Source organism: Staurois parvus, unplaced genomic scaffold (assembly GCF_062004578.1).
Source record: "Staurois parvus isolate SC_StPar_1 unplaced genomic scaffold, SC_StPar_1.0 ptg000814l, whole genome shotgun sequence".
NCBI classification, from domain to species: Eukaryota; Metazoa; Chordata; class Amphibia; order Anura; family Ranidae; genus Staurois; species Staurois parvus.
This window is the reverse complement of record NW_028318610.1, coordinates 774,235-790,012: the sequence shown is the minus strand read 5'-3', so window position 1 is coordinate 790,012 and position 15,778 is coordinate 774,235. Positions and strand designations below refer to the sequence as shown.

At 42.6% G+C, this 15,778-nt stretch overlaps 1 protein-coding gene across 1 annotated transcript in view; it reads right to left on the bottom strand.

The window, feature by feature from the left end:
• Positions 1-15,778, bottom strand: part of IKZF1 (IKAROS family zinc finger 1) — a 209,055-nt gene that overhangs the window by 53,230 nt on the left and 140,047 nt on the right. Inside the window, exon 4 of the mRNA XM_089654932.1 lies at positions 4,320-4,580. Coding sequence (XP_089511058.1) covers positions 4,320-4,580 — 261 coding nt within the window. The remainder of the gene's footprint in view (positions 1-4,319; positions 4,581-15,778) is intronic.

The following is a 15,778-nucleotide window of genomic DNA, read 5'->3' as shown; positions in this document are numbered from 1 at the left end:
TGTGTGTGTTTTTCACAGGATGCAGGGTGTGGGTCCTCAGGCCTGCCCTGAAGTCTAGGGGGAGGATGTGTGGCCTTTTGGTTCCTTCCTCCCCTGATTCCTAGGGGGTTTTCCCTTCGGGAGAGCCCCCTGACCAAGTACTGGGTGTCCTGCTTTGGCTGGACACAAGGAACGGTGGTCCACCAGGCCTTTTGGCCAGGAGGACCAAATGGGAACCTTGTCCCCGTCAGGAGCTTCGTGCCCCGGGGGATCAGGGTAGTGGTCCAGCCCCTTTAGGGGTAGGACAAAAGCACACCCCTAAGTGCACTTTTTCGTGTGGTGTTCGCACTTGCACTTTTTTTGTGATCACTTACGGGTTTTTTCGTTCTAGTTTGCACGTTTGCGGACTTAAAAAATAAAAAAAAAACAAAAAACTGTGAGTGTTGGTGGGGAAAATCGGAAAGATCTTATAAGATCTGCTGTGTGGAAGCATTTCTCTCTCACTCCGAATCTGCAGGCAAGGATATATTGTGCTGGCCAGGCAGAGTGTCGCAAGGAAGACTGTATTTTTAGAGATAAGTCAAGCCTATCATTTATGGCAGCAAATGCCCTCTAGCTACTTAGGAAATAGGAATACAAAGCAGTCTGATGCACGTGTAAACTGGAGCTCATATCTGAACTAGCCACTAGAAGGGAATTTATGAAATCATTCCTTTTATGTTAGTATGTACTCTTACTTTTTGCTGCTGTGCCAAAATTTACTATGGACTACATAACATGGGATTTGTAGTGTGCATAGGGAATCGCACATGACCACAGCTAATGCGCACTGCTCGTTCTAAAGTAATGGAAGTGATGGGGAGCTGACATCGGAAATTACACGGAGGCAGAAAAACACAGGAAGAAATATAGACTGCAAGGCAATTAAGCGGTGTATGTTTTTGGATTTTAGTGGGTAGTGATTCCTGTTTTCTATGTAATACACACTGTTGTAACCAGGGGCGGGCTGACCATTTGGAAACTCGAGCACTGCCTGAGGGCCCGGGGTCAGTAGGGGGCCCCATGAGATGCCCCTGGTACCTTTTTCATAGGCTTTTTTCAGTTTGGGCAAGGACACGGGCCCCATGATCCCCTATTGCCTGGGGGCCTTATGAGTTGTCAGTCCGCCCCTGGTTGTAACTAGACTGGAGGTTAAAGATCAAGCCTGGATTTGGGAAATGGAATACAAACCAGGACCAAGATTTCAGGTACCAGAGACTGCCCTTATCACAATAAGCATGTTACAACATTTTTCAATAGGAGGTAGGATAGTAGTGAAAAAAAAATTCACTACTTCTACAATACATGTATACTTGGTGACGTTCAAACCAAGCATCAGAATGGGGAAGAAAGGGGATTTAAGTGACTTTGAATGTGGCATTGTTGTTGGTGCCAGATGGGCTGGTCTTAGTATTTAAAAAACTGCTGATCTACTGGGATTTTCATGCACAGCCATTTCTTGGGATTACAGAGAATGGTTAGAAAAAGAGCAGTGAACGGCAGTTGTGTGGACGAAAATGCCTTGTTGATGGCAGAGGTCAGAAGAGAATGGACAGACTGGTTCGAGATGATAGAAAGGCAACAGTAACTCAATATGTCAATATGACCAAAATCTCTGAAGAATGTTTCCAATACTTTGTTGAATCTATGCCACAAAGAATTAAGTCAGTTCTGAAGACAAAAGGGGGTCCAACCCGATACTAGCAAGGTGTACTTAATAAAGTGGCCTGTGAGTGTATGTGTGTTCCCATTTGCATGTCTACTATGGAACAGTAGGTTTCTCTGTGGGTCAGGAACACAAGTGAATATGCACACATTCCCCACCCACACATATGTGAACCTAGGCTACATCCATGTCTGCTATGATATCTTTGGGAAGTGAGAGATGAACAATCTCCACTACAACACAAAAATATTACATTTTCAAGATGCTACTTGTAGTAAGTTAAATTACTTAGTTGTTTTACCGAGCAAGCAGGAAACCTTTAAACCTATTGCAGTACACAAGCTTCTTAACTCCCTTCCTCATTAAATAGCTGTTTTTGATTGCCATTAAATTAGTTCTGAGCTGCCTAGAAGAAGTGTAGCTGCTTGACTTCTTCATGTATGAGGCAATGCTATCTGCACTCCAAAAAAAAGCCATGCAGCCTCAAGATGGTTGACCTCACTAAAGCTGCTTTAGAGCCTCTAAAGTATTTCTAATATAGCTAGGACAAATCAATGGTGAGATTTTTATTCCCTGGCATAGAACCCCAAAGAAGGGGGTTCCAACTGCCTTGGTGATAGGACACATGCTCTCCTCTGTCCCTTCTGCATTTCAACAGACTAGCACTATGACATGTAGAAAGTACTCTTCACTCTCAGTCATGGAGCCCTAAGTTCATACTTATGAGGGACTCACGATACTAGTAGGACCTTCTACTGTGTTGGTGATAGGACATATGCTCTCCTCTGTCCCTTCTGCATTTCAACAGACTAGCATGATGACATGTAGAAAGTACTCTTCACTCTCAGTCATGGAGCCCTAAGTTCATACTTATGAGGGACTCACGATACTAGTAGGACCTTCTACTGTGTTGGTGATAGGACACATGCTCTCCTCTGTCCCTTCTGCATTTCAGCAGACTAGCATGATGACATGTAGAAAGTACTCTTCACTCTCAGTCATGGAGCCCTAAGTTCATACTTATGAGGGACTCACGATACTAGTAGGACCTTCTACTGTGTTGGTGATAGGACATATGCTCTCCTCTGTCCCTTCTGCATTTCAACAGACTAGCATGATGACATGTAGAAAGTACTCTTCACTCTCAGTCATGGAGCCCTAAGTTCATACTTATGAGGGACTCACGATACTAGTAGGACCTTCTACTGTGTTGGTGATAGGACACATGCTCTCCTCTGTCCCTTCTGCATTTCAAAAGACTAGCACTATGACATGTAGAAAGTACTCTTCACTCTCAGTCATGGAGCCCTAAGTTCATACTTATGAGGTTCTCACGATACTAGTAGGACCTTCTACTGTGTTGGTGATAGGACACATGCTCTCCTCTGTCCCTTCTGCATTTCAACAGACTAGCATGATGACATGTAGAAAGTACTCTTCACTCTCAGTCATGGAGCCCTAAGTTCATACTTATGAGGGACTCACGATACTAGTAGGACCTTCTACTGTGTTGGTGATAGGACACATGCTCTCCTCTGTCCCTTCTGCATTTCAGCAGACTAGCATGATGACATGTAGAAAGTACTCTTCACTCTCAGTCATGGAGCCCTAAGTTCATACTTATGAGGGACTCACGATACTAGTAGGACCTTCTACTGTGTTGGTGATAGGACATATGCTCTCCTCTGTCCCTTCTGCATTTCAACAGACTAGCATGATGACATGTAGAAAGTACTCTTCACTCTCAGTCATGGAGCCCTAAGTTCATACTTATGAGGGACTCACGATACTAGTAGGACCTTCTACTGTGTTGGTGATAGGACACATGCTCTCCTCTGTCCCTTCTGCATTTCAAAAGACTAGCACTATGACATGTAGAAAGTACTCTTCACTCTCAGTCATGGAGCCCTAAGTTCATACTTATGAGGTTCTCACGATACTAGTAGGACCTTCTACTGTGTTGGTGATAGGACACATGCTCTCCTCTGTCCCTTCTGCATTTCAACAGACTAGCATGATGACATGTAGAAAGTACTGTTCACTCTCAGTCATGGAGCCCTAAGTTCATACTTATGAGGGACTCACGATACTAGTAGGACCTTCTTCACATCACCCTTGACACTCCAATGTATAAGCAACCATAAAATAACTACTTCTATTCTCAAATGACTAAATGTATTATAGGATTAATTTGTTACTAATAAACTTTTAGGGGTTGATTTACTAAAACTGGAGCATGCAAAATCTGGTGCAGCTCTGTATGCTAGCCAATCAGCTTCTAAATTCAGCTTGAAAAAAAATAAAAAAAATGGAAGCTGATTGGTTTTTATGCAGAGCTGCACCAGATTTTGCACTCTCCAGTTTTAGTAAATCAACCCCTTAGTGTCTATTTTTAAAATGATTTCTAGTCTATCTTCATTTCATATTTAGATGATATAGTTACATGCTTAGAAATGACCTTATAATTTTGGCCACGTTGCACTATTGATGTCACAGCTGTTTTTGGAAAAAATTACAGTTTACATTGTGTAAATGGCCAACTGCCTCATATAAAGCCACATGATCACTGCACTTGTAGCATGCCATGACGCATCATTTTTTCGGCCTTTATAAAAAAAACTATTTCAGGCCTTACCAGTGTGGCTTCTTTTGTGTACCATGAGTACATTGGGGCCGATGCATATTATCCCACAGATATCACATTTTAGTTTTCCGTTAGGAAGTCGAATACCTCCAACTCCTGTCAAGGCTTTGGTGCCTTGTCCGTTCAGTGTGCCATTCATTTTCTCCCCTGCTGCATCAATCATTCGTAAATCTTCTGCACATTCTTCTCCATTCATTTCACAAGTACGACCATTCTCCTCATCACTATGAGTCTCTACTTTAATATTATCAGCTAGAAAAGACAACATAGTGAAGAAGTTAGTACCTAGAAAACAACAGTGACCCTGTACTTCAAACTATGGTCTGATATTAAAAATGTTCTGATTCTTGGACCTGCTTGGACAGAAGTAAGCCTTCATTTATAAAATGGACACATAGGAATACAAAGTTGAAAAAAATTCAAAATAGTATGGTTTTTTTTGACGTATCACACTCCTAGCCTCTTCTTGGGTTGAGATTTTCCAGCTCACGGGACAACAATCTAAGCACCAGTGGACTAAGAGTGATCACCACTGGGGCAGGTTAGCTCCTCAGTTAACCCTTTACACACAAATAGTAGAAGCCTCCACTTGTTTTAATGGAAACACACTCCATTCACAGCATCTATTGTTGAAATTCTTGCTTTTAAGAAGTGTCTGTGACCCTTCCGGCAACACCCAGACATAACTGTAACACACATTGTAGTTTTAAAAATATGGTCATATGATTTGTGTCCTGTCCATTGATCCAACCCTACTGGGTTTCAGTCATTGAGATACTCAACGGGATATGTGAGGTAATTTAACAACTTGACCCATTGGGGTTTATATTTACTAAAGCTGGAGAGTGCAAAATAAGGCTCACTTCTGCCTAGAAACCGATCAGTTTCCAGGTTTTATTGACAAAGCTTAACTGAACAAGCGGAGGTTAAAAGCTGATTGGTTTCTATTGGTTTGCAGAAGTGAGCCTGATTTAGCACTTTCCAGCTTTAGTAAATAAGCCCCATTGTTTCTACTACTGGGAATAATGGAAAATGTAGTAGTCAGTCGATATATCAAATTGTTCCTAGCTTATGTGACCATTTACGCAAGATGTGAAATCCTAATTCACTGGAAACTCCCTAATCTGGTGTTCAAGTATTGACGGAGTACTGCCACTGTATAAGCTTGCCTATGAAATTTGGAATTGCCTCAAAAAATGTAACAAAACTTAGCTCTGTTTAGATTCGCTGTCAATCCAAACAAGTTTCAGTAAAGTTTAATTAAATATCTCTCATAGTTAAAAAAGTGCTAAACCTCGCAGAGGGGTAAAAATATCCCAAAGATGCAGCACTATCTTTTTTTTTAGGATTATTTTGTATGTATGAAGGTATCTGATGCGGGCTGCTCCCTGTTTCTTTGAAGTATTTTATAGCTTTTAATACGTTTCATTGTTTTGCACTGGGCATGGAATTTATATGGTGTATAGGGTTGATTTTAAAGTATTATTTTAATGAAAAAAAAAAGAGAAAAACAGTGAAAACAGAAAAACAATGCAGAAAATAGATATCACAAAGCCACTTTTATGATTTATGATACTGCTAGAGGTTTTGTGACCATCTAAATCAGGGGTCTCCAAACTTTCTAAACAAGGAGCCAGTTTACTGTCCTTCAGACTTCAGGGGGCCGGACATTGGCCAGTGGGAATAGAAAATGTCCTGGTGTCAGTAGGAGTAAACAAAGTAATCTTTAGTGGGAGGAATAGTGCCCCAGCATTGGTGTCAGTGGGAGGAATAGTGCCCCATTGTTAGTGTCATTGGGAAGAATATTGCCCATCATTGGTATCAATGGGAGGAATAGTGCCCCATCATTGGTGGTGTCAGTGGGAGGAATAGTGCCCCATTGGTGGTGTCAGTGGGAGGAATAGTGCCCCATTGTTGGTGTCAGTGGGAGGAATATTGCCCATCATTGGTATCAGTGGGAGAAATATTGCCCCATTGTTGGTGTCAGTGGGAGGAATAGTGCCCCATTGTTGGTGTCAGTGGGAGGAATAGTGCCCCATTGTTGGTGTTAGTGGGAGGAATATTGCCCCATTGTTGGTGTCAGTGGGAGGAATAGTGCCCCATTGTTGGTGTCAGTGGGAGGAATATTGCCCATCATTGGTATCAGTGGGAGAAATATTGCCCCATTGTTGGTGTCAGTGGGAGGAATAGTGCCCCATTGTTGGTGTCAGTGGGAGGAATATTGCCCATCATTGGTATCAGTGGGAGAAATATTGCCCCATTGTTGGTGTCAGTGGGAGGAATAGTGCCTTATTGTTGGTGTCAGTGGGAGGAATAGTGCCCCATTGTTGGTGTCAGTGGGAGGAATACTGCCCATCATTGGTATCAGTGGGAGAAATATTGCCCATCATTGCTATCAGTTGGAGGAATAGTACCCCATTGTTGGTGTCAGTGGCAAAAATTATGCCCCAATTGTTGGTATCAGTAGGAGGAATAATGCTCCAGGGGCTGGATAAAGGCAAGCAAAGGGCAGCATCTGGCCCCCGGGCTGCAGTTTGGGGACCACTGATCTAAATGCTCTGCCTTGTGTCAATATGTCTTAACTTTGACTGTTTCTTTTGTTCAATATGTACCTTTCTGCTGCCTGGCACAGACATGAAACTTAAATCTGACTGTTCTGTCACTGACTTACACATTTTGGTGAAAATGAGGGTGGCACTGGTAGAACAAGTCTGCCCCATTCTCTCTGCACAGTTTGGGGTCATCAGACCTCATTATCATCCCACACTTACTTGAACACAACAGAGTTTTGTCTTCTTATGAAGAAACATTTTGTAATATGCTTACTCCAAAATCAAGTACACAAAACATAGACATTCTTGGAGACATTCAGGATGACGTAGTAAAGGGGATTGGTATCTGTAAAAGTTCTATGGGCTTGTAAAGAGAGGCAATTGCACTATGCTTTCGGGTGCATTTAGCTGGCATTTCAGATCAGTCTAAGCTGCCCCTGTGATACTTTAGAGTTGCTTCTGACCTGCTTCCGATTGCCTTCTTAGCTGTTTCAAACTGCTTTTGCAAATCCATTGACTTGTATGGGGGAAAAAAAAGTTCAGACACAAACATAATCCATGTACACAATCCCTTACATACAGTCAGGTCCATAAATATTGGGACATCGAGACAATTCTAACATTTTTGGCTTTATACACCACCATAATGGATTTGAAATGAAACGAACAAGATGTGCTTTAACTGCAGACTGTCAGCTTTAATTTGAGGGTATTTACATCCAAATCAGGTGAACGGTGTAGGAATTACAACAGTTTGCATATGTGCCTCCCACTTGTTAAGAGACCAAAAGTAATGGGACAGAATAATAATCATAAATCAAACTTTCACTTTTTAATACTTGGTTGCAAATCCTTTGCAGTCAATTACAGCCTGAAGTGTGGAACGCAGAGACATCACCAGACGCTGGGTTTCATCCCTGGTGATGCTCTGCCAGGCCTCTACTGCAACTGTCTTCAGTTCCTGCTTGTTCTTGGGGCATTTTCCCTTCAGTTTTGTCTTCAGCAAGTGAAATGCTCAATCGGATTCAGGACAGGTGATTGACTTGGCCATTGCATAACATTCCACTTCTTTCCCTTAACAAACTCTTTGGTTGCTTTTGCAGTATGCTTTGGGTCATTGTCCATCTGCACTGTGAAGTGGCGTCCAATGAGTTCTGAAGCATTTGGCTGAATATGAGCAGATAATATTCCCGAAACACTTCAGAATTCATCCGGCTGCTTTTGTCAGCAGTCACATCAACAATAAATACAAGAGAAGCAGTTCCATTGGCAGCCATACATGCCCACGCCATGACACTACCACCACCATGCTTCACTGATGAGGTGGTATGCTTAGGATCATGAGCAGTTCCTTTCCTTCTCCATACTCTTCTCTTCCCATCACTCTGGTACAAGTTGATCTTGGTCTCATCTGTCCATAGGATGTTGTTCCAGAACTGTGAAGGCTTTTTTACATGTCGTTTGGCAAACTCTAATCTGGCCTTCCTGTTTTTGAGGCTCACCAATGGTTTCCATCTTGTGGTGAACCCTCTGTATTCACTCTGGTGAAGTCTTCTCTTGATTGGTGACTTTGACACACATACACCTACCTCCCGGAGAGTGTTCTTGATCTGGCCAACTGTTGTGAAGGGTGTTTTCTTCACCAGGGAAAGAATTCTTCGGTCATCCACCACAGTTGTTTTCCGTGGTCTTCCGGGTCTTTTGGTGTTGCTGAGCTCACCGGTGCGTTCCTTCTTTTTAAGAATGTTCCAAACAGTTGTTTTGGCCACGCCTAATGTTTTTGCTATCTCTCTGATGGGTTTGTTTTGTTTTTTCAGCCTAATGATGGCTTGCTTCACTGATAGTGACAGCTCTTTGGATCTCATCTTGAGAGTTGACAGCAACAGATTCCAAATGCAAATAGCACACTTGAAATGAACTCTGGACCTTTTATCTACTCATTGTAATTGGAATAATGAGGGAATAACACAGCTGAGAAGCCAATTGTCCCATTACTTTTGGTCCCTTAACAAGTGGGAGGCACATATGCAAACTGTTGTAATTCCTACACCGTTCACCTGATTTGGATGTAAATACCCTCAAATTAAAGCTGACAGTGTGCAGTTAAAGCACATCTTGTTTGTTTCATTTCAAATCCATTGTGGTGGTGTATAGAGCCACAAATGTTAGAATTGTGTCGATGTCCCAATATTTATGGACCTGACTGTATGTACTGTACAATGCAGGCATCTAGAGGTGTCTGAATGTACCTTGCATAGTAGTCCTCGTAGTACTTCCAGAACGCCTCAGAAGCCTTGAAAGCTGAGGAGCTTAGTTATGCATATATTGACTTCAGTCCTGAGTCAAGCCCTGACCTGTCCCCTTCTATCTTCTGACCAATCACTATTAGACAGTTGGACCGCCCTTCAAAGCCCAGACCAACTGTGAGGAATGGGAGTCCTGTTCTCATTTTTCTAAAATGACTAAGGGTCCGCTTGAAGTCAACCTGTGCTTGCAGTCATGTGAAATTAAAAAAAAAGGACATTCCAGTTTAGATAAGGAATTTCAGCCAAATGAGTTGGGTCTTTGGACAGCAACAAAACATGGCTAGTCAAGATATATCTGTGATGTATTTTGCAATCCTAAATGCATTTATGTATACAAATAAGGCACTTTCCAGAAAGACTAATAAGATGCAGATTAACTATGTGGCAGTCACAGCTGCATTGTAACTGCACTATTATTATCTACCGTAAGCTGGCTTGCAGACAGCTGTTACACCGTAGTCTATAGCCGGTTCCTGACAGACTGTATAATACACATTCTATTACAATGCTTGTGTTTTCGCCAATCAACAAACTGTTTGCATACTATTACTGATGTCATTATGATTTAATATCTTTATGTACAAACAAGGTAAAATAGTGCATATGACTGTAAATGATGATCTAGTATAGAATTTCTCTGTAGCTATTTACATTTCACTGACAAAAGTTATAAAACCTATGAAAGTGCACTAGCAGGTAGGATCAGATGTGGTAATTGATATCAGTATGAATGTACATATACCGTATACATCAATACCATTACATGTGTAAGCTTGTATTTCAAAATGTTTTCCTTTCAAACAAAGGTGTCCGTTTATGAACCAGCGGTAATAGATCGCTGCTCAGTTCTCCGGCATTCTCAGAGAACACAGTTCTCCTGTGAATGCCGTTTATGAAGCATATGTAGATCAGTTCTCCGAACGAAGGGAGAACGGTCTACAAACGCTGGAGAACGGTCTACAAACGTTGGAAAACGGCTGATTTTACTCTAATCTCGCGAGATTACAGTAAAAGATCAGTTGACTAAGCAGAGGTATATTATCTCTGCATAGGTGTCCTTTTATGACACAGAGAATAGCTGCGATTCAACGGATCTCAGCTATTCTCTGGTCATTCACAGTTTATGATACTCAGGAGATCATGTCAGCCCTTCACTGGAGATCTGTGTTCTCCCTCCAGATTCTCCAGCCCAGAGCTGGAGAATCAGAGGGACCGCAAACTAAGCAGAGATAATTTACCTCTGCTTAGTAAACTGATCTTTTACTGTAATCTCAAGAGATTATAGTAAAATCAGCCGTTTTCCAGCGTTTGGAGACCGTTCTCCCTTCGTTCGGAGAACTGCTTCATAAACTGCATTCACAGGAGAACTGTGTTCTCCGAGAATGCCGGAGAACTGAGCAGCGATCTATTACCGCTGGTTCACAAACGGACACCTTAGTTTACGGTCCCTCCGATTCTCCAGCTCTGGGCTGGAGAATCTGGAGGGAGAACAGAGATCTCCAGTGAAGGGCTGAACATGTTCTCTGCTGATCTCCTGAGTGTCATAAACTGTGAATGACCAGAGAATAGCTGTGATCCTCTGAATGGCAGCTATTCTCTGTGTCATAAACGGACATCAAAATATGATAAACGCTATAATCGTAGTGTTTGCTCCACTTATGCAGGTGACACAGGTGTCCGTTTATGAACCAGCGGTAATAGATCGCTGCTCAGTTCTCCGGCATTCTCGGAGAACACAGTTCTCCTGTGAATGCCGTTTATGAAGCGGTGTAGATCAGTTCTCCAAACGCTGGAGAACGGTCTACAAATGCTGGAAAACGGCTGCTTTTACTAGAATCTCACGAGATTACAGTAAAAGATCAGTTTACTAAGCAGAGGTAAATTATCTCTGCTTAGTTTGCGGTCCCTCCGATTCTCCAGCTCTGGGCTGGAGAATCTGGAGGGAGAACACAGATCTCCAGAGAAGGGCTGAACATGTTCTCCGCTGATCTCCTGAGTGTCATAAACTGTGAATGACCAGAGAATAGCTGTGATCCTCTGAATCTCAGCTATTCTCTGTGTCATAAAAGGACACCACAGGCAGAATTTTCACATGTCAATAAATGTTACCAGTGACTGTGTCATGTTAGGTTTTATCTGATGGATATCATTTCAATAGATGTTTTAGTCCGGCTCTCGCTGTGCATAACTAATTGTAATTGTTTTCTAAGTAACATATTACTTAAAAAACAAAATTTACTTAACCATTCCCTACTGGCTATTGCCCTAGAAGGAAACTAGCCTCTAGGGCAGCAATGGGAAAATTACGGCCCGGCGGACCTTTTAATCCGGCCCACGGAGCGTGATACTGTCAGGATGGCTGTCAGGATGTGTGTAGGCGGGGCAGGCAGCGTGACGAACGTGAGGGGAGCTAGGCTCCTCTCACAGTCCGCCCTGAAGACCGGTGTAGCATGAAAATCTATCTCCTATGAGGATCTGTCCCCCTCGACGTATCTGCGCATGTGCCGGAGATCGCCGATCGGCTGCTAATGCCTGAAGCTGGCACATGCGCAGATACGTCGAGGGGGACAGATCCTCACAGGAGACAGATTTTCATGCTACACCGGAACGGCGCGGGAACACGGCGAGAGGAACGCGCGGAGCAAAGGTAAGTGAATTGACACAGGGGGACTTGGGGACTTAATATGGGGGATGAATTAATATGGGGAATGAATTACTATAGGGGGGATGAATTACTATATGGGGGATGAATTACTATATGGGGGATGAATTACTATATGGAGGATGAATTACTATATGGGGGATGAATTACTATGGGGGATGAATTACTATAGGGGGGATGAATTACTATATGGGGGATGAATTACTATATGGGGGATGAATTACTATATGGAGGATGAATTACTATATGGGGGATGAATTACTATGGGGGATGAATTACTATATGGGGGATGAATTACTATGGGGGATGAATTACTATATGAGGGATGAATTACTATGGGGGACGAATTACTATGGGGGATGAATTACTATGGGGGATGAATTACTATGGGGGATGAATTACTATGGGGGATGAATTACTATATGGGGGATGAATTACTATGGGGGATGAATTACTATATGGGGGATGAATTACTATATGGGGGATTAATTACTATGGGGGATGAATTACTATATGGGGGATGAATTACTATGGGGGATGAATTACTATATGGGGGGATTAATTACTATGCTTACTATGGGGGAATATATGAACCCATTGCGGCCCTCAAGTCAAAAAGTTTGCCCACCCCTGCTCTAGGGGTATCACTTATTCTTTATGGACGTTTAAAAATATCCTCTTGCTCACTATCGGTACATGAGCCAATGAGCCTGCTGTCATTAGACAGTGAAGATCACAAGCTAAAACACAAAGCCAATCAGAGCATCTCTGTGTCTTTTGATTACTGTAATGGCCAATCACAATGGAGGAAGGGGGAGAAGGAAGACTGGTACCTGATCGCAAGACAAGGGAGGAGAATGGTAGTGAAGGCAAGGCTGTGATTTAAGGTAGAAAAGGAGAAGGGGGGTGTCTAACGACTGACCACATATGTTGTGGGATTGTTTTGTTTGGCACCGACCACCAATGATGGAGGGTAGGGGTGAGGAGGTCTAACAAAAAAAAAACCTTGTGGTTAGGGACCTTGAGGGTTAGGGACCTTAGATTGTATCCCCTTGAGGGTTAGGGACCTTAGATTGTACCCCCTTGAGTGTTAGGGACCTTAGATTGTACGCCCCTTGAGGGTTAGGGACCTTAGATTGTACGCCCCGTGAGGGTTAGGGACCTTAGATTGTAAGCCCCGTGAGGGTTAGAGACCTTAGATTGTACGCCCCTTGAGGGTTAGGGACCTTAGATTGTACGCCCTGTGAGGGTTAGGGACCTTAGATTGTACGCCCCGTGAGGGTTAGGGACCTTAGATTGTACGCCCCGTGAGGGTTAGGGACCTTAGATTGTACGCCCCTTGAGGGTTAGGGACCTTAGATTGTACGCCCCTTGAGGGTTAGGGACCTTAGATTGTACGCCCCGTGAGGGTTAGGGACCTTAGATTGTACGCCCCGTGAGGGTTAGGGACCTTAGATTGTACGCCCCTTGAGGGTTAGGGACCTTAGATTGTACACCCTGTGAGGGTTAGGGACCTTAGATTGTACGCCCCGTGAGGGTTAGGGACCTTAGATTGTACGCCCCTTGAGGGTTAGGGACCTTAGATTGTACGCCCCTTGAGGGTTAGGGACCTTAGATTGTACGCCCCTTGAGGGTTAGGGACCTTAGATTGTACGCCCCGTGAGGGTTAGGGACCTTAGACTGTACGCCCCTTGAGGGTTAGGGACCTTAGATTGTACGCCCCTTGAGGGTTAGGGACCTTAGATTGTACGCCCCTTGAGGGTTAGGGACCTTAGATTGTACGCCCCGTGAGGGTTAGGGACCTTAGATTGTACGCCCCTTGAGGGTTAGGGACCTTAGATTGTACGCCCCGTGAGGGTTAGGGACTGATGTGAATGTTCAATATATATGTAAAGTGCTGTGCAAATTGACAGTGCTATATAAGTACCTGAAAAAATCTCCTCCCTCTAGTGATTTCCATTACACATGATTACAAATGTAAAACACCTGTGATATTCTTCTAAAACCGCCTGTATATACTTGAAAACATGCTAAAACAGCTCAAACAAAAACTGCTGAAAATCACTCTGCTCAGGTGTGAATGCAGCCTGAGAGTTGTTCAGCTATTTTAATCATTTCATTTCCATTTCTGTTGACCTGGGATGCAAACAAAAATACACAGAGACCCATAAACATAAAAAAGAAGCAATCTTACCAAATGTATCTACATATCCAATAAAAAAGTACAAATATAAGCAATCATATTTTTAATTGAAAGGGACTTATCATGCAACAATGAACCATCTCCCATACAAAGTAAGTAAAAGGTGAAAAATGAACAGCTAACACCACGCATGCCTTTAGGGAAATTGTCATCTGTAAAATTCCCCACGTTTTCTGCTGTGTTTGAAATGCCCAGGAAGAGGTATGTCTATGCTACAAGTGGCTACCCACAGTCCATGATGCGTGCGGAAAATGTCTGCAGGTTCTTTGACACATACTGTGGTTGATTTACTAAAGGTAAACAGACTGACTTTGCAAGAGAATGTTTCCCATAATGTAGTAAATGAGGTGAAGCTCTGCTGACTTTTTTTTCCATCCAACCATATAATAAGCAGAAATGCTGTCTTTTGTTTCCCTTGCGATTGTGTATTTTTTGCAAAGTGAAATTTCTCTGCATTTATTAGCTCTGAGGTGATTGTAGCCGTATTAGTTCATTTGCGACAGAAACAATTGAGTACTGTCCGTGATACTTTTTTTATATGCACTAACATACAATTTTGAGGACAAGCTTTCGGGGAATGTCCCCTTCTTCAAGGTCCAAGCAGTATTACCTTAGACCTTGAAGAAGGGGACACTCCCCGAAAGCTTGTCCTCAAAATTGCATGTTAGTGCAAATAAAAAAAGTATCACGGACAGAACTCAATTGTTTCTATTAGCTCTGGGGAAAACTCCCCTGCAATCTGAAAAGCCTATTATCACCCTTATGCAGGCCATAGACGGGTCGAAAATCGGCCGATTTTTCAGCCGCAAAAAAAAAATCGGCCGATTTTCACACCGTTAATGGGTTAATTGGTCGGCCGTTTTTCTGGATTTTGTCAGATTTTTTTGATCGGTAAAGTTGGCAAAAAAATCGGTCACGGCAATGATGGGCAAATCGGCCGATCTTTTTACCGATAAAAAATCTGCGCATGAGCCGTGACCTGCAAGAAAAAGAAGAAGAAGAAGAAGAGAAAGAAGAAGAAGAGAAAGAGGAGGAAGAGAAAGAGGAAGAAGCAGAAGAGAAAGAAGAAGGAGAAGAGGAAGAAGAAGAGGAAGAAGAAGAAGAGGAAGAGAAAGAAGAAGAGAAAGAAGGAGAAGAAGAAGAGGAAGAAGAGAAAGAGGAAGAAGCAGAAGAGAAAGAAGAAGGAGAAGAGGAAGAAGAAGAGGAAGAAGAAGAAGAGGAAGAGAAAGAAGAAGAGAAAGAAGGAAAAGAAGAAGAAGAAGAAGAGAAAGAAGGACAAGAAGAAGAAGAGAAAGAGGAAGGAGAAGAGAAAGAAGAAGAGAAAAATGAATTCCAGTCCGCTATTATATTTGACATGAAAAAGAATTGCGGTTGCAACAATGTATCTATTTGTATCCGAAAAAACATCTGTATCCAAAATGGATACAAATAGATACAATATTGCAACCGCAATATTTTTTAATGTCAAATATAATACCGGGCCTTTCTGCAGGGAAAGAAGTAATTAAATGCCGGCCATAGACAGGAAGAAAATCGGCAGATTTTTTTTACTGTTGGTTGTAACGTCGGCCTATTGAACGACCGATTTTTCGTTTTTTTGTTAAAAAACCGTCCGGTTTTCTCCCCGTCTATGGCCTGCATTAGTAAATCAACCCCACTGTACTATCTGCCAGTAAACAGGCTTCTGAAAAGCAATAATGATGAATAGTTGTATCTTCTTAGATTAT